The 20115-nt window shown below is 45.2% G+C and overlaps 1 protein-coding gene across 1 annotated transcript in view; it reads left to right on the forward strand.

Moving 5' to 3' along the window:
• Positions 1 to 2892: 2892 nt before the first annotated feature.
• Positions 2893 to 20115, forward strand: part of stimate (STIM activating enhance) — a 222650-nt gene continuing 205427 nt past the window's right edge. The window contains exon 1 of the mRNA XM_080218591.1: positions 2893 to 3357. Coding sequence (XP_080074717.1) covers positions 3153 to 3357 — 205 coding nt within the window. The 5' untranslated portion in view covers positions 2893 to 3152. The remainder of the gene's footprint in view (positions 3358 to 20115) is intronic.

A 20115-nucleotide genomic window follows, 5' to 3' on the forward strand; every position in this document is an offset into this window, starting at 1 on the left:
TTCTCTGCAGCTTGTAAACTGGCATTTTGGTTTCATTGTGGCATCAGCTGTCTATTAAACACCCTTTTATTGCTGCTTCTTTGTTTTAAATGGGGTTTTGTTTTCTTTTACTCTGGGCCTCTGGTACTTTCTGCGATTTGTTTTGTGATCTTGCATCGTTAGGGTGAAAGGTCATGTGTTTCATTTTCACCTTTAGGGCTGCGAGCTGCTGGTTTAGTTAGAAGCTGTCTTGGTTGTCAAGTGGAAAGCAGTGATTTTCTCTCTCTCTTCCTGGTATTATAGATTTTGCTGGCCAGCTGACAGCAGGTCTCCTGGCCTTCCTGGAGTGGAACATCTATTGGTGATGGTTGGCTTGCCTAGAGTTTTTCTCTCTCTCTGGTGTTTTGGGAAGCTGTTCTGACTTTAGCTATTCTGGTTGTATATCAAAAGGGCTGCTAGGAGTTACGAGGCTGGAAAATCAGAGTTCTAATTCTCCACACAAAGGACTAAGTTTCAGCATCACGTGAACATTCGTATTTTCTGTGCTAAACTTGTGGCGAAGGTTTTGTATAGGGAAGTTTGTTTGATGGAAACATTTTGTATACTGGTTAAGAGTTATACAATATTATGTTTTTTTGTTTATAATTGGTAAAGGTTATTATTCATTTTCTTTCTATACATGTGAACTGTAGACCTAATTAAACTTTGTTTGCTAAAAGCTCCTCAGTGGGTCAATTGAATCATTCCTGAAGTGAAGCATCTCATGCTCATCCTAGCCAAATTCAAAGTGCAAAACTTATGATCCAGGCAGACATAGAACATAGAACACTACAGCACAAACAGGCCCTTCGGCCCACAAGTTGCGTCGATCATGTCCATACCTACCAGGCCTATCTATAACTCTCAATCCCATTTATTCCCATGTACTCATCCAGAAGTCTCTTAAAAGACCCGAATGAGTTCACTTCCACCACCACCAATGGCAGCTGATTCCACTCACTCACCACCCTCTGAGCGAACAACTTACACCTGATATCTCCTCTGTACCTACTCCCCAGCACCTCAAACCTGTGTCCTCTCGGAGCGACCATTTCAGCCCTGGGAAATAGCCCCTGAGAATCCACCCTATCTATACCTCTCAACATCTTATAAACCTCTATCAGGTCACCTCTCATCCTTCGTCTCTCCAGGGAGAAAAGACCTAGCTCCCTCAACCTATCCTCATAAGGCATGCCACCCAATCCAGGCAACATCCTTGTAAATCTCCTCTGCACCCTTTCAATAGCTTCCACATCCTTCTTGTAGTGAGGCGACCAGAACTGCGCACATACTCCAAGTGGGGTCTGACAAGGGTCTTATAAAGCTGTAGCATTATCTCCCGACTCCTAAACTCAATCCCTCGATTAATGAAGGCTAGTACACCATAAGCCATCTTGACCACATCCTCCACCTGTGAGGCCGATTTAAGAGTCCTATGGATCCGGACCCCAAGATCCTTCTGATCCTCTACACTGTTAAGAGTCCTACCCTTGATATTGTACTCCTTCATCCCATTGGACCTGCCAAAATGGACCACTACACATTTATCCATGTTGAAGTCCATCTGCCACTTCTCTGCCCAGACTTCTGAAAACGCTTTGGAGTTTCTGACCTGATTTATAACAATACGAAATCTCCTTTTAAATTACCTTTGATTTCCTAGCAGGATCCGTGTCTTTAATTGCCAAGCTTGGATTCAAAAGCAGGGAGATTATTATGGAACTGTATAAAATGTTCATTCAACCACTAAAAGACTGTGTGCAATCCTGGTCGTCACACCATCAGAAGGATGTAATTGCACTAGAAAGAGTGCACTGAAGATTCACCAGGATGTTGTCTGTGCTGGAGTGTTTCAGCTATGAAGAGAGGTTGGTTAGATTGGGGTTGGACTACTAAGAGCAGAGAAGGCTGAGGGGGACCTGATTAATAATGAAGGACATTAAAAATAATGAAGGCCATAGATAGGGTAGATAAAAAGAAACATTTTCCTTTAATAGGGGATAACCAGGGCATAGATTTAAGGTAAGGGGCAAGTGATTTAGGGAGGATTTGAAGAAGAAGGTTTTCACAAGAAAGCTGGTGGGAACCTGAAACTCACTGCCTGAAAGGGTGTTAGAGGTGGAAACTCTCACAACATTTGGAAAGCATTTAGATGAGCACTTAGCATAGCATACAAGACTACGGACAAAGGGGCCACGTGCTGGAACAATGGATTAGATTTTTGATGGTCAGCGCAGACACATTGGCCTTTTGGACCTCTTACAAAATCAGGGGGATTTTACAGCCTTACTTGGCCGAGACCAGAAAATTCCACCTGTGATCAATAGATCTTTCAATTGCCCACCCCACGCCCACTCCAATTTTTGTGATGGGCGGGGGGTGGGGGAGGGGATACAATTCCAGCATATGTTACTATTTCTCCTAGTAAGAAGTCACACAACACCAGGTTAAAATCCAATAGGTTTATTTGGTAGCACGAGCTTTCAGAGTGCTACTTCTTCATCAGGTGACTCACCAACTGAAGGAGCAGCACTCCGAAACCTCATGCTACCAAATTAATCTGTTGGATTTTAACCTGGTGTTGTGAGACTTCTTACTGAGTCCACCCCAGTCCAACGCCAGCATCTCCACATCATGTCTATTTCTCCTCATTTTTTGCATTAAAAAGACCTTTTATATCCCCCAGAAGACGAAACATCCTTTGATTACTCACCCTATTAAGTCCCTCAGGATCCCATATTTCTGGAAGATCTGGCTCGCTTACAGCTTTCAAAATCTACCCAATTCCTGCTAAATATTCCTGACATCATTTTCCGCTGGTCCCAAAGCCATTTCATAGCAGTCACAGATATATAGCAACCCACAGTGAACAATCGGCCTACAATTTTATTTTAAGTATTTAGAGAAGGGCTTTGGGAATAATCTATGTTAAAGGCGCTACATAAATGCAAGTTGCTATATGCTCTGATAGATGCCGTGGGGCACCATGGGCGCTGCAGCTGCGCAGAATGGGCCGGAAGTAGCGTGTGCACAATCCACTGCGGCCGGAACTACAGCTCCCAGAATGCGTTGCGGGTGGGCTTTCGGTAACTGAGGCCGCGGCTGGGTTGAGGCCTCAGGCCGGAGCCGAACCCATGGCCAGCAGTGAGCTCCGACCGCCGGACACTGTCCAGCGGCTCTTCCGCGGCACCAGCGCCGCTTCCAACATGACTGTTTCAGTCGACACGTCCGGCCACCCACGACACGGATCTCGAGGGTGCGAGAACGGCGCCTTGATGGGAAACTTCGGGATGTTCATCCAGGCCCTACTCGGGGTCGTGGCCTTCAGCCTCTTGATGCGTGAGTACCGGCGCTGGGTGGGACGAGGCTGCCAAGAAGCAGCGGTGCAGCCGCCAGGTGACTGTTCAGCCAGAGCTCGGAACAAAGAGTGAGATTAAGTGGAAGGCAGGGCGGTAGCTCAGACAAGTGTAGGTGCCGAGTGATTGGTTATTGACTGAGATAAAGGCCAAACACCGCGGAGGCTGCAACCAGAAACAAACAGCAGGTCTGACAGCCTCTGTGGAGAGAGAATAGAGACAACGTCTCGAGTCTGGGTGACCTTTCAGTGTGGTTATTCACACTGGGTGTTCACAGCTGGGAGGGGCTGTCAGTATAAAAGCTTTCCATTGACAAATAAAACAGAATGGGAGTAGTCTGGGGGCCACTGTAGCTCACTGGGCATGGGGATGATGAAGGACATGCTTTTAAAGTGTATCTTTTTAAGTAGGCTTATGTTAACACTGCAATGAAGTTGCTGTGAAAATCCCCTAGTTGCCACACTTTTGTGCCTATTCGGGTACACTGAGGAAGAATTTAGAATGTCCGATGTACCTAACCAGCTCATCTTTCGGAATGTGGCAGGAAATTGGAGCATCTGGAGGAAACCCAAGCAGGCACAGGGAGAACGTGCAAACTCCACACAGGCAGTGACCCAAGCCGGGAATCGAACCTGGGTCCCTAATGCTGTGAGGCAGCCATGCTAACCACTGTGCTGTCACTGTGGTGATGGGCAGAATTTTAGATGAGCTGAAGTTGATGGAGTTTCAATTAATGCTCCATTTTCACTAATGTTTTAATTGTAAATTGCATTACGTGTAATATTTTGTGAACCTGAATGAGTTTCCCTTCCCCTTCTCCAGTGCTGTTGTCCTGTAGACTATCAATTTTCAGTTTAAACATTTTCATAAAAACAAAGTACAGTGGGATGCTGGAAATCTGAGATAAACAAATCTCAGCGGGTCTGGTGGCATCTGTGAAGAGAAAAACAGAGTTGCTGTTTTAAGTGCTCATCCAAACTCAATACATTAACTGTTTTTCTCCCTACCTATAGTTTTTCCAGCATTTACTGTTCTTAAATGTTTTGTAGTTTGTCACCTCTACACATCCTGGTGCCTTGTGAATGCAAATATAGGTTTTTCAATACAGTGACTAGAATTACTCAGTACACCAAATGATGCTTGAACCAAGCATTATGAAGGCTCAAGGATGGACACTAGATTGGCCTTGTCCAGTTTTTGACAAGTTATGTGGGCAATGCTGGCTAGGCCAGTATTTATTGTCCATCCCTAATTGCTCTTGAGAAGATGGTGGCGAGATGTTTTCTTGAACTATTGCAGTTCCTGTGGTGTAGATACACCCAAAGTGCTCTTAGGGAAGGAGTTCCAGGTTTTTGAGCCAGTGACAGCGAAGGACCAGTAACCTAACTGACTAAGTCAGGATGATGAGTGGCTTCTCCAGCAACTTTCGGATGGTGATGATCTCATGTGCCCGCTGTCTTTGTCCTTCTAGAGCAGCAGTTCTGATGCTTGAAGGTTCGGCCTAAGCTGCACATTACTGCCACTGTTCCTCTGTGGGGGAGGGCGTCCATGTTTGTGGAAGGGATTTAGAGATATATCACTGTTCCTTTACTGCCACTGGATCAAAATCCTGGAACTTCTTCCCCAACAGATGGTGGCAATCTTCTTGTACGTCCTTGGAGCTGCACTCATCCTAGCAAGTGGAGACTATTCCATCACACTCCTGATTTGTGCCTTGTAGATGGTGGACATGCATTGAGAAGTCAGGAGGTGACTTCCTGCAAGATTCCTAGCCTCTTGTAACCACCATATTTACTTAGCTGGTCTAGCCCAATTCAATTTCTGCTCGAAGTTATAACTCCTCAGATGATGATGATGGGAGAATAAGTGATGGTAATGGCATTGAATGTCAATGGGCGTTAAGCATTTGCTTCATGCTTGTTGCAGATTGTCACTGCCTGACAACTTGGATGGCATAAATGTTTCTTGCCACTTATCAGCCCATGCGTGGATATTGCTGCACTTGCAAATGGACTGTTTCAATATCTGAGTAATGTCTGGCGCACTGTGTACTGTTTTGGTGTCCTTATCTGAGAAAGGATGTTCTTGTAATGGAATGCAGCAAAGGCCTACCTGGCTGATTCCTGGGATGACTGGACTGCCATATGAGGGCTTGTAATAGAAACTTATAAAATTTTAACGGGATTCAACTGGGAAGATTCAGAGAAAATGTTCCCAGTGGTGGGGGTGTCTAGAGTTAGAGGTCATGGTTTGAGGATAAGGGGTAAACCTTTTAGGACTGAAGTGAGGAGAAATTTCTTCACCCAGAGTGTGATTAATCTGTGGAATCCACTACCAAAGAAAGTAATCGAGGCCAAAACATTGTGTGCTTTCAAGTAAGAATTAGATATAGCTTTGGGACTAAAGTGATGAAGGGGATATGGGGGGGAATGAGGATATTGAATTTGATGATCAGCCATGATCACAATGAAGGGCTGAATAGCCTATTCCTGCTTTTATTTTCTATGTACGTTTCTATGAATTTCGAATGCAGCTGAATATTGTGCAATCATCAGTGAACATCCCCATTTCTGACCTTATGATGGATTGATGAAGCCATGGAAGATGATTAGGCCTAGGACGCTACCCTGAGACACTTCTGCAGTGATAAGAACAAAGAAAATTACAGCACAGAAACAGGCCCTTCGGCCCACCAAGCCTACACTGACTGTGCTGCCTTACTTAACTAAAACCCCGACCCTTCTGGGGACCATATCCCTCTATTCCCAACTCATTCGTGTACTTGTCAAGACAGCCCTTAAAAGTCACTGCCGTATCGCTTCCACTACCTCCCCCGCAACGGGTTCCAGACATCCACCACTCTGTGTAAAAAAAAACTGCCTCGTACATCTCTTTTAAACCTCACCCCTCGTACCTTAAACCTATGCCCCTTAGTAATTGACTCTTCCACCCTGGGAAAAAGCTTCTGACTATCTGCTCTGTCCATGTCTCTCATAATCTTATAGGCTTCTATCAGGTCTCCCCTCAAGCTCCGACACTCCAGTGAGAACAAACCAAGTTTCTCCAACCTCTCCTTATAGCTAATGCCCTCCATACCAAGCAATATCCTGGTAAATCTTTTCTGTACCATCTCCAAAGCCTCCACGTTCTTCTGGTAGTGTGACAACCAGAATTGAACACTATATTCCAAGGGGCCTAACTAAGGTTCTAAAAAGCTGCAACATGACTTGCCAATTTTTAAACTCAGTATCCCGGCCAATGAAGGCAAGCATGCCATATGCCTTCTTGACTACCATCTCCATCTGCATTGCTACTTCCAGTGACCTGTGTACCTATACACCCAGATCCCTTTGCCTATCAATCCTCTTTAGGGTTCTGCCATTTATAGTACATTTCCTATCTGTATTAGACTTTTCAAAATGCATTTTTCATTTTCCTCCAAATCATTTATATATATTACAAACAGCAAAGGCCCCAGCACTGATCCCTGAGGAATATCACTTGTCACAGCCCTCCATTCAGAAATGCATCCTTCCATTGCTACTCTCTGTCTTTTTTGACCAAGCCAATTTTTTATCCACCTTGCCAGTTCACCTCTGATCCCATGCGACTTCACCTTCTGCACCAGTCTGCCATGAGGGGCCTTGTCAAAGGCCTTACTGAAGGACTTCAGTAGACAACATCCACTGTCTTTCCTCATCAATCATCTTCGTCACTTCCTCGAAAAACTCGATCAAGGTCGTGAGACATGATCTCCCCTTCACAAAACCATGTTGCCTCTCACTAATATGTTCACTTAATTCCAAGTAGGAATAAATCCTTTCTCGAAGAATCCTCTCCAATAATTTCCCAACAATTGATGTAAGGCTCACCGGCCTGTAATTACCTGGATTATTCTTGCCACCCTTTTTAAACAAAGGAACAACATTGGCAATTCTCCAATCCTCTGGGACCTCCCCTGCAGTCATGATGTGGAGATGCCAGCATTGGACTGGGGTAAACACAGTAAGAAGTCTCACAATACCAGGTTAAAGCCCGACCAATTTATTTGATAGTAAACTCACAAGCTTTTGGGATTTGCCCCTTTGTCAGGTGAATGGAGAGTTCTGGCCTCGGACAGAGCATATAACAGCACACACAGCTTACAGGTTACTGATTAGAATGTGAGTCTTTACAAAGAGTCTTTTCCCAAGGCTTTTGAACATCTTGGAACTGAGATGATTGACTTCTAAACATCACAACTATCTTGCTTTGTGTCTGTTATGATTCTCACCAGAAGAGAAATCTCTCCTGATTCCCATTGACTCCAGTTTTGCTGGGTATGTTGATAGTACATTTGATCAACTGCTGTTTTGATGTCATGGAAAGTCAGTCTCACCTCTGGAGTTCAGCTCTTTTGTCCATGTTTGAACCAAAGCTGTAATTATGTCAGGAGCCTGAATTTAACCAAGGCTATATTGAGGTCAAGAGCTGAGGGAGCCTGGTGGAACCCAAACTGAGCATCAGTAAGCAGCTACAAAAACTGAAAATGCAGGATAATCTCAGCAGGTCTGACAGCATTTTGATTTGATTTATTATTGTCACATGTAATGGTATACAGTGAAAAGTATCATTTCTTACATGCTGCACAGACAAAGCATTCTGTTCATTGTGTACGTGGGGAGAAGGAAAGGAGAGGGTTCAACATGTTGTGTTACAGTCATAGCTAGTGGGTAGAGAAAGACCAACTTAATGTAAGATTTAACAGTCTAATGGCAGCAGGGAAAAAGCTCTTCTTGATACGTGATGTCAGACTTTCATATCTTTTTCCCGATTGAAGAAAATGGAAGAGACAATGTCCAGGGTGCGTGGGTCTTTGATTATCCTGGCTGCTTTTCCAAGGCAAAGGGAAGTGTAGACAGAGTCGATGGATAGGAGGCTGGTTTCAGTGATGCACTGGGCTATGTTCACATCTTTTGTAGTTTCTTGTTGTCTTGGTCAAAGCAGGAGCCATATCAAGCTGTGATCTGGAAAGAATGCTTTCTATGTTGCATCTGTAATAATTGGTGAGAGTTGTAGCGAACATACCAGATTTTTTTTGTGCACAAAAAATAGAACCAACATTTCTCTCTTCACAGATGCTGTCCCATCAGCTGAAATTTTCCGGCATTTTCTATGATTATTTCAGAATCCAGCATCCACAGTATTTTACATTTATATCACTAAGCAGCTTATTGCTGAGCAAATGCTGTTTCGGGGTAGGTCTCATGATGATGGTCGAGAGTAAACTGATGAGCCAATAATTGTCAGGGTTGGATTTTTCCTGCTTTTTGTGTACGATCGTACCAGGACAATTTTCCACTTGGGGTAAATGCCAGTGATGCAGCTGGACTGGGACAGCTTGACTAGGCGATAGGAAGTTCTACAGCACAAGTCTTCAGTACTATTTCAGGAATATTGTCATGACCATTGCAACGTCCAGTGCCTTCAGCCATTTCTTGATATCATGTAGTGTTCAGTAATAGAGTATTTGAAATAAGATATTAAATAAAAACAGACTCTTAAATCCTGTATTAGTATATGAAAACAAAGAGATGAGTGAGAAAAATGTAGGTCACTCACACGAAGAAACAGGAGAATTTATAATTGACAAGCAAATGGCAGAGCAATTAAATAACGATTTTATTTTCCTCTTCATGGAGGGAAGCATAAAAAGCTTCCTGGAAATGCTAAAGAATCAAGGGTCTAGTGAGAAGGAATAATTAAAGGAAATGAGCATTACTGGAAAAATCATATTGGAGAAATTAATGGAATTGAAAGTTGATGAATTCTCAGGGCCTGATTATCTCGAATGGAGGTGGCCACAGCAGTAGTGGATGCATTGGTTGTCATTACAAGATTTTGGAATTGTCCCACCAGATTGGAGGCTGGCAAATATAACTCTGCTCTTTAAGAAAGAAGGGAGGGAGAAAACAGGGAATGACAGACCAGTTAGCTTAACATCAGTAATGGAGCAAATGTTAGTCTTTTAAAAAGGATGTGATAACAGGATTTGACAAAGTCGACATGAAGTTATATAGACTAGAAGCAGAAATCGGCCATTCAGCCCTTTGAGCCTGCCCCGCCATTCATTTCGATCATGGCTAATCATCACATTTAATATCCTGATCTGTCCTTCCTCCCATATCCCTTGATCCCTTTAGCCGCAAGAGCTGTACCTAATTTATTCTCGAAATCGAAAATGTTTTGGCCTCAATTGTGTTCTGTGGTGGTGAATTCCGCACATCCGTACCCTCAGGATGAAGAACTTTCTTCTCACTTCAGTTCTGAAAGGTTTACCCCTTATCCTCAAACTAAGACTCCTACTTCTGGACTCCACCACCATTACAAATATTCTTTCTGTGATTTTCTTTACAATTTTATAAGTTTTTATGAGACCCCCTCACTCTTCTGAACTTCAGTGAGTATAATCCTAACTAATTTAGTCTCTTGTATGACAGAACTGCCATCCCAGAAATCTGCCTGGTAAACCTCTGCTGGCATGGACAGATGCATCTACACCTGGCAGATTGGTAAGGATGAGGTCAAGTATGTTTTTCACTCTTGTTGATTCCTTCACCACCTGCTGCAGACTCAGTTCCAATGGAGTCAAATGCATTAGAACTGCACCCTATCATCCATCGTTGAATGGGTTAGCTGAATGATCAGTGCAGACTTTTAAACTCAGCCTGAAGGAGCAACCAGAATTGTCCATGGAGACCAAAGTTGTGTGACTTCTAGTTAAGTACAGGACTGACACCCACACAATGACAGGAATTGCCCCAGCGGAATTGTTAATGGAATGGAGGAGTCGGACAAGATTAAGCCTACTGTTCCCAAATCTAGCAGGGATGTGGAGTCTCAACAAGAGATCCAGAACAGGAACTATGATTCTGCAAGGAATGAAAGAACGTTCAAAACCAGTGACCCAGCCCATTGGGATCAGCCTCAGTTGGGTCCCTGGGATCATTATAAACAGGGCCCGTGTCTTGCAAGGTTCATGTGCAGAGGAAAATCGTCAGGAAACATCTGAACCATCTCAGGAATAGGGAGCCTGTGCCAAGCCTCATTACCAGTCATGAGGACGACCACTGCCTACGTCAAGCCACAACTGGAGGTCAACCCCTTCTGCTTCTCTGGGTGACAGGGTCATGGATTCTGAGATAGGAGCGGAAGGGATTGCTGCCCTTACTGAAGTGAGACCTCAGGAAGGACCAGTGTCAGTGGCTTTATGGCACTCCTTTCAGAAGCGAAGGTCTCCAGTCTGCTTCACACTCCCATCCAGTCCTGCCTCAATTGACCCCATGCCAATCACAATGGTGGAGAAGGTCTCATATGGTCGGGGTGGGGAAACCTTCGTGCAGAAGATGGAACTTCCTAAGACGAGTTGATTCAGTACATTCACAGCCTACTGTTTTACACCAACTTTGTATCAATTAGAAAATAGACTTTTGTAATATGCATTATCTACACAAATCTGTACATATCTGTAAAGTACAGTCAGGGAGAAGGAATTGTATGTTATGGTTCATCATTTCTGATTTAATAAATATTTTTAAAATTTGTTAGCTGACTCCCGTAACTGTTCTTTAGTTGTCTTTCAAGTGATTAAAATTTAAAAGTTAGGGTTCCACTTTAGGGTCTGACTTGTCTAATAGAAACATTAGCTGGGATCATAACACGTGGAGTGAATTGAATTGGCTACAGCCTGCTGTCTGTGAGGCTGGGGACCTTTGGGGGAAGTTAAAATGGATCATTAACCCGGCACTTCTAGCTGAAGCTTGTTGCAAATGCTTCAATCTTTCTTTCGCACTAATGCGTAGGGATGACCCCAACCTCCCTCCAGTGAGTTGTTTAATTGTCCACCACCATTGACGGCTGGATGTGGCCGATCTGCAGAGCTTGGATCTGATTGGCTGAGGAATCTCTTAGTTCTGCCTATTGTTTGCTACTTATGTTGTTTGGTGTGCGAGTAGTCCTATGTTGTCACTTCACCAGGTTGATACCTTATTTTTAAGTATGCTTGGTGCTTTTCCAAGGTGCCATTCTGCTGTTTTCAATGAAGCAGGATTGTCCTATCGCTCACTTGCCCCCTGTGCCTCTCGTCTGCCAGATCAGCTATGGATGGCTGATTTCTGTCTTTAAAAAACATTAGTGAACAGATGGGCTTTTATGATAATTGCTAATAATTTCAGCTTTGCAGGCTGGAATGGGACTGATTTTGTTACTATACAGAGAGCTGATTTGGCCTAGACAGACTGAGCTTCCATGTCGTGATGACTTTATGGGGACTTTCTCTTAACAAATCCATGCTGTCCGGCCTTGAGTAATTCATGCCTTTCTAAACAATGTGTGCTATACCTCAGTATTTTTGTAATAACTTCCACCACTATGGTCCAGCTAAGTGGCCTAAAATTTTCCTCCCACTTCCATCTCTGACTGCCGATGTCAGCACGGGGTGTATTGTGACTGTTAATAGTGGAAATGCCGTTCAAAGGTGTAGACGTTAAGCATGTGGGCCTTAATGAACTGGGACTTTATTTCGAAATGTTCCATTAGTGTGTAGCTTCTCACATCTGATACTGACTGCAGGCTGTGTTGAACCTAGTCAGGAGGAAAAGGAAGGTGTACAAAAGGTTCAGGGAACTAGGAGATGTTAAGGATCTTGAGGAGTATAAGGACTGTAGAAAGGAGCTTAAAAGGGAAATTAGGAGAGCCAGAAGGGGTCATGAGAAGACCTTGGCAGGTAAGATTAAGGAGAATCCCAAGGCCTTCTATAAATATGTGAAAGGTAAAAGGGTGAGAAGAGAAGGGATAGGCCCTATAAAAGGTGAAGGGGGAAAGGTCTGTGTGGAACCAGAAGAAATGGCAGAGGTGCTTAATGAGTACTTTGCCTCAGTATTCACGGTGGAAGCTGATCTGGGAGATTTTGCTACAGATTTGCAGCAGATGGAAAAGATTGAGTTTGTGGATATTAAGGTGGAGGATGTGTTAGAACTTTTGAATTCTATCAAGATAGATAAGTCGCCCGGACCAGATGGGATATACCCCAGGATACTGTGGGAGGCGAGGGAAGTGATTGCAGAGCCCCTGGCGATGATCTTTGCGTCGTCAATGGAGACGGGAGAGGTTCCGGAAGATTGGAGGATTGCGGATGTAGTTCCTATTTTCAAGAAAGGGAACAGAGATAGCCCGGGAAATTACCGACCGGTGAGTCTGACCTCAGTGGTTGGCAAGCTGATGGAGAGGCTTCTGAGGGACAAGATTTACGAGCATTTGGAGAGGTTTGACATGATCAGAAATAGTCAGCATGGATTTGTCAAGGGCAGGTCGTGCCTTACGAGCCTAGTTGAGTTCTTCGATAATGTGACTGAACACATTGACGAAGGAAGTGCAGTGGACGTGGTGTACATGGACTTCAGCAAGGCGTTTGATAAGGTCCCCCATGCAAGACTTCTTGAGAAGGTGAGAGGGCATGGGATCCAAGGGCCTTTGGCCTTGTGGATCCAGAACTGGCTTGCCTGCAGAAGGCAGAGAGTGGTTGTGGATGGGTCTTTTTCGGCATGGAGGTCAGTCACCAGTGGAGTGCCCCAGGGATCTGTTCTAGGACCCTTGCTGTTTGTCATTTTCATAAATGACCTGGGTGAGGAAGTGGAGGGATGGGTAAGTTCGCTGATGACACGAAGGTCGGTGGTGTTGTGGATGGTCTGGAAGGATGTCAAAAGTTGCAGCAGGACATAAATAGGATGCAGGCCTGGGCGGAGAAGTGGCAGATGGACTTCAACGCGGATAAATGTGTAGTCGTCCATTTTGGCAGAACCAACGGGATGAACGAGTACACTATCAAGGGCAGGAGTCTTAGTAGTGTTGAAGAGCAGAAGGATCTTGGGGTCCGGGTCCACAGGACTCTTAAATCGGCCTCGCAGGTGGAGGATGTGGTCAAGAAGGCGTATGGTGTACTGGCCTTCATTAATCGAGGGATTGAGTTTAGGAATCGGGAGGTAATGCTGCAACTTTATAAGACCCTTGTCAGGCCTCATTTGGAGTACTGTGCGCAGTTCTGGTCGCCTCACTATAGGAAAGACGTAGAAGCTATTGAAAGGGTACAGAGGAGATTTACAAGGATGTTGCCTGGACTGGGAGGCATGCCTTATGAAGTTAGGTTGAGGGAGCTGGGACTCTTCTCCCTGGAGAGACGAAGGTTGAGAGGCGACCTGATAGAGGTTTATAACATGTTGAGAGGAATAGATAGGGTGGATTCTCAGAGGCTATTTCCCCGGGTTGAAATGGTCGCTACGAGAGGACACAGATTGAAGGTGCGGGAAGGAAAGTACAGAAGTGATGTTAGGGGTAAGTTTTTCACTCAGAGGGTGGTGAGTGAGTGGAATCGGCTGCCGTCAGTGGTGGTGGAGGCGAACTCGCTGGGGTCTTTTAAAAGACTTCTGGATGAGTATATGGGGTTTAATGGGATTGGGGGTTATAGATAGGTCTATAGATTGGTAGGTGTTGATGTGATCGGCGCAACTCATGGGCCGAAGGGCCTGTTTGTGCTGTAGTGTTCTATGTTCTATGGTCTTATTTTCATAATTAAAAATTGTTATTTAAAACAGTGGTGGACAGTGGGTTTGGTCCTACAATGTTTAATTGGAGGAAATTTCTGTTCTCCCAATACTCCATATCAGACAAGGGGGTAGTCTGATAATTAAGTGAATGTAGGGAACACAGTATTAGGCAATTGTCAATCAGCCAATCAATCAAACAAATTGGCACCCCTGTATGGATCTTTACCTTTGATGAGATATTGTGGCGCAGTGGGTTAGCACCTCTGAACCAGAAGCTTCGGGTCAAGCCCCACCCCATAACTTGATGGCCAAGGGAAGTGTGTTTGTGACACAGCCAAACAATCTGCAAATCTTTCCAAAGATGCCAACAACTGGCGGAAGGAGCAGGAGAAAATCTTGGGTTTTTGATAGGAGAGGGGATTAAGGGTTATGGGGAGAGGGTGGGAAAGTGGAACTGAGCAGTGACAGATCAGCCATGATCTTATTGAATGGTGGGGCAGGCTCGAAGGGCTGGATGGCCTACTCCTGCTCCTATTTCTTATGCTCTTATGTACATGCTGCCCTTTTTCTTAAACCCCTAAGCTATTCCCACTTGCCTGCATTTGACCCATATTCCTCGAGCCCATGCTTTTTAAAAGACATAATTGTACTCGCCTCTGGCAGCTTGTTCCAGACACACTCCACCCTCTGTGTGGAAAAAAATTGTCTGTTTGGACCCTTTTGTATCTCTTCCCCTCTCACCTTAAACACCTTTTAGTTTTAGACTTCCCTACCTTTGGGAAAAGATATTGACATTCTGGCCATAAAGCAACTGATTGCTTTCATGCTGTGGTACTGGCTGGTCACTTTGATCCACCTCCCTGACTTTGTGACAAACATCCACAGGATTCTTGTGTAGTTTTTCTGAGACAGAAGATTGCACTGGGTAGCCGCTGAAGTTCTGAGCCTCCTGCTTAGGGAAAGCGGTCAGGCGCTGGTTTGGTTTCACACCCGGGTGGCGACCTTCTGCCTTAATACCAGGCAGTGATACCTCTAACTGGAACCTAGATGGTGTGCCCTGGCCTTCATTTCCTCTGTTATGTGTATGGCCTGAATTATGACTTGCAACTCCTGTTTATAGACTTGATGGGTCTTTGTAACTCCTTGCAGACGTTACCTGTCTTTCACCAGGACCGACTCAGAGTCTGGGACATGGTTGTTTTGTGCCACATCTGCCCCATCTGGAGTGGTGGCTGTTGTCAGGGAGCTGCTGCTCAGGATTCTTCTCCTCCGTCAATCCCATTTCAAGTGACTGGTGGAGAGATGGTCTGTGGCAGCCAAGGTGACCAGAGTCGGGGACATGTTGGGTGGTGGGGGGAGTGGACTGGATGGTGCCCTGTAAATTGGCTCTTCAGACGGCAGTGAGCTTCCAGTTCACAAACCAATGTCATCCATGACCTCAAAGCGGTCATCTCTAACCTGAAGTCAGTCGTAGTCTTGAGGCAGAGGAGATGTGTGATGGACTCCTGTCTGAACTACAACAGCTCGGATGAAATTTTATATTGGCCCCAAGGCCCAACCACTCACTCGGGAGCTGGAGCTCCCCAGCCTAAGCCATGTCAGGGAAACGCCACTGCCCTTTAGCAATGCAGAGAGTGTGTTCCTGTAAGGGTTGCTACCGCACACCCTTCACTTCCTTGCTCTCTGTTGCCTGGGCACACTTTGGCATGCCTTGTTGCTGTCCGGTGACACAGGTCCCCAGTAGAGGTCTCTATGGAAGTGTCCTCCCCCTTTAATATCAGGAAACTTGAATGGAGAGTGTTAGACACAGCAGTCCAGTACAATCATAGAATTCATCAGTTGATTGACTCCCATCATTTTTATGGTCTTGTGGAGTCTGTGGACAATATGTACATAGGCTGTAGCCCTTTTTATTAGCTTAAGAATCCTTGAATTTTTGTTTGCACTTAAGCATAGAATCCCTACAGACCCATTCTGCCCATTGAATCTGCACTGACTCTCCAAAAGAGCACCCAGGCCCTCCCCTCTGCTCTAGCTCCATAGCCCTACACATTTACCATGGCTAATACACTTAATCTACACATCTTGGGACACTGAGGAGCAATTTAGCATGGCCAATCCACCTAACTTGCACATCTTTGGACCATAGGAGGAAACTGGAGCACCCGGAGGAAACGCATGCAGACACCAGAAGGATGTGCAAACACCACAGAGGGTGACCCAAAGCCAGAATCAAATTTGGGTTCCTGGCGCTGTGGAGCAGCAATGCTTACCACTGTGTCATTGAGCTGCCCAGTGGCATGGTGTAAGTCAGCCTACTTGGAGCTGTTGACAGAGGTGGGCCGCTGTACCATCTACAGACTGAGGATGAAATGCCTGGAATTATTCCTAAATTCTGAAACTCTTCTTTTCCGGGGATATTACCACACAACGATAATGTTTATTTGGATATCTCCACAACAAAGAGTAGATTCTGGTCAGCCTTGGGAGGCCAGACAGAATAAATTCCACAAATGGCTAAGTTATGGGTTTTAAAAAGATACTTTGGAGAGGTAAAAAATTAAATCAGGAGTACAAGACATTGGTGAGACTGAATTTAGAGTATTGTGTGCAGTTTTGGTCACCTAATTACAGGAAAGATATTAATAAGGTTGAAAGAGTGCAGAGAAGGTTTACGAGGATGTTGCTGGGACTTGAAAAACTGAGTTACAGAGAAAGGTTGAATATGTTAGGACTTCATTCCCTGGAGCGTAGAAGAATGAGGGGAGATTTGATAGAGGTGTATAAAATTATGATGGATATAGAGAGTGAATGCAAACAGGCTTTTTCCACTGAGGATAAGGGAGAAAAAAACTAGAGGACATGGGTTAAGGGTGAAAGGGGAAAAGTTTAAAGGGAATATTAGAGGAGACTTCTTCACATGGAGAGTGGTGGGAAGGTGGAATGAGCTGCCAGATGAAGTGGTAAATGCGGGCTCACTTAAAAACTTGGACAGGTGCATGGATGAAAGGGGTGTGGAGGGATATGGTCCAGGTGCAGATCAGTGGGACTAGGCAAAAAAATGGTTCGGCACAGCCAAGAAGGGCCAAAAGGCCTATTTCTGTGCTGTAATGTTCTATGGTTGTACCCGTAACCAAAATGGGGGAAAGAAATGACTTCTTGCCCTAAGAAAATGACACACGTGCAGATTTCACGCATACATGCATAAGCACACACAATATCTCTCTCTAATGAAAAGTCCCAGCTTTACTGCCAAGGGCAATTTCCCCATAGGCCAACTTGGGCTTTGGCATTGTGGCAACTAGTGGCCAAGCTTAAGTTACTGTGGAACTCATATGAACACTAGTTGTTAAGTGGTGTTTGTGTTAAGAACATAAGAAGTAGGAGCAGGAGTAGGCCATCTAGCCCTTCGAGCCTGCCCTGCCATTCAATAAGATCATGGCTGATCTGAAGTGGATCAGTTCCACTTTCCCGCTTTCTCCCCATAACCCTTAATTCCCTTGCCTACCAAAAACCTATCTACCCGTGACTTAAATCTATTTAGCGAGGTAGCCTCCACCACTTCAACAGGTAGAGAATTCCAGAGATTCACCACCCTTTGAGTGAAGAAGTTCCTCCTCAACTCTGTTCTAAACTGCCTCCCCCCTTGAGGCTGTGCCCTCTAGTCCTGCTGTCCTTTGAGTGGGAAGAATCTCTCTACCTCTACCCTATCCATCCCTTTCATTATCTTATACGTCTCTATAAGATCCCCCCTCATCCTTCTAAACTTCAACGTGTACTGACCCAGTCTATTTAGTCTCTCTTCATAGTCCAACCCCCTCATCTCCAGTATCAGCCTAGTGAACCTCTGCACTCCCTCCAGGGCCAAAATATCCTTGCGCAAGTGCGGCGATCAAAACTGCACACAGTACTCCAGCTGCGGCCTCACCAGTGCCCTGTACAGTTGCAGCAAGACCTCCCTACTTTTATATTCTATGATGTGGGAATGCTGGCGTTGGACTGGCGTAAACACAGTAAAAAGTCTGACAACACCAGGTTTTAGTCCAACCGATTTATTTGATAATACTCACAAGCTTTCGAGGGGACTGCCTCTTCGTCAGGTGAATGGAGAGTTCTGGCCTCAGACAGAGCATGTAAAGCACAGACAATTTAGAGATTACTGATTAAAATGCAAATCCTTACACCTAACCTGCTGTTCAAGACCTGAAGTGGCTGACAATGTGAGTGGAAGGAGCACTGATCACAGGTTACAGAGATGTGTATTGTCTCCAGACAGTACAGTAAGTGAGGTTTTGCAAACCCAGGCAAGTCACGGGGGTTGCAGATAGTCCAACCCAAGATCCCTGTTGAGACCGTCCTCATGTGTGCGGAACTTGGCTATCAGTCTCTGTTCAGCGACTCTGCGCTGTCGTGTGTCGTGAAGGCCGCCTTGGAGAATGCTTACCCGAAGGTCAGAGGCTGAATGCCCGTGACCACTGAAGTGTTCGCCAACAGGAAGGGAACAGTCTTGCCTGGTGATTGTCAAGCGATGTTCATTCATCCGTTGTCGTAGCGTCTGCATGGTCTCCCCAATGTACCATGCTTCGGGACATCCTTTCTTGCAACGTATCAGGTAGACAATGTTGGCCGAGTTGCAAGAGTATTTACCATGTACCTGGTGGATGGTATTCTCACGTGTGATGATGGTATCCATGTCGATGATCTGGCATTTCTTGCAGAGGTTGCTGTGGCAGGGTTGTGTGGAATTGTGGTCACTGTTCTCCTGAAGACTGGGTAGTTTGCTGCAAACAATGGTCTGTTTGAGGTTGTGTGGTTGTCTGAAGGCAAGAAGTGGTGTGGGGACAGCCCTGGCGAGATGTTTGTCTTCGTCAATGATATGTTGAAGACTCCGGAGAAGATGTCGTAGCTTCTCCGCTCCGGGGAAGTACTGGACGACAAAGGGTTCTGTCCACTGTGTCCCGTGTTTGCCTTCTGAGGAGATCGGTGCGGTTTTTCGCTGTGGCGCATCGGAACTGTTGATCTATGAGTCGAGCACCATATCCTGTTCTTATGAGGGCATCTTTCAGGGTCTGGAGGTGTCTGTCACGATCCTCCTCATCTGAGCAAATCCTGTGTATACGGAGGGCTTGTCCATAGGGAATGGCTTCTTTAACATGTTTAGGGTGGAAACTGGAGAAGTGGAGCATTGTGAGATTGTCTGTGGGCTTGCGGTACAGTGAGGTGCTGAGGTGACCGTCCTTAATGGAGATGCGTGTGTCCAAGAATGCAACTGATTCTGGGGAATAGTCCATGGTGAGTCTGATGGTGGGGTGGAATTTGTTGATATCATCATATAGTTGTTTCAGTGATTGTTCACCATGAGGCCAAAGGAAGAAAATGTCATCGATGTATCTAGTGTATAGCATTGGTTGAAGATTCTGTGCAGTGAAGAAGTCTTGTTCGAACCTGTGCATGAAGATAAAAGACCCTTTAAGACCCTTGTCAGGCCTCATTTGGAGTACTGTGCACAGTTCTGGTCACCTCACTATAGGAAAGACCTGGAAGCTATTGAAAGGGTACAGAGGAGATTTACAAGGATGTTGCCTGGACTGGGAGGCATGCCTTATGAAGTTAGGTTGAGGGAGCTGGGTCTCTTTTCCCTGGAGAGACGAAGGTTGAGAGGCGACCTGATAGAAGTTTATAAAATGTTGAGAGGAATAGATAGGGTGGATTCTCAGAGGCTATTTCCCTGGGTTGAAATGGTCGCTACGAGAGGACACAGATTGAAGGTGCGGGAAGGAAAGTACAGAAGTGATGTTGGGGTAAGTTTTTCACTCAGAGGGTGGTGAGTGAATGGAATCGGCTGCCGTCAGTGGTGGTGGAGGCGAACTCGCTGGGGTCTTTTTAAAAGACTTCTGGATGAGTATATGGGGTTTTATGGGATTGGGGGTTATAGATAGGTCTATAGATTGGTAGGTGTTGATGTGATCAGCGCAACTCGTGGGCCGAAGGGCCTGTTTGTGCTGTAGTGTTCTATGTTCTAAGATGTTGGCACATTGAGGTGCAAATTTGGTCCCCATGGCTGTTCCATGTGTCTGGATGAAAAACTGGTTGTTGAAGGTGAAGACATTGTGGTCCAGGATAAAGCGGATGAGTTGTAAAATTGCATCTGGAAACTGGCA

Source organism: Carcharhinus amblyrhynchos, chromosome 3, assembly GCF_965287045.1.
Source record: "Carcharhinus amblyrhynchos chromosome 3, sCarAmb.v2.hapA, whole genome shotgun sequence".
NCBI lineage: Eukaryota > Metazoa > Chordata > Chondrichthyes > Carcharhiniformes > Carcharhinidae > Carcharhinus > Carcharhinus amblyrhynchos.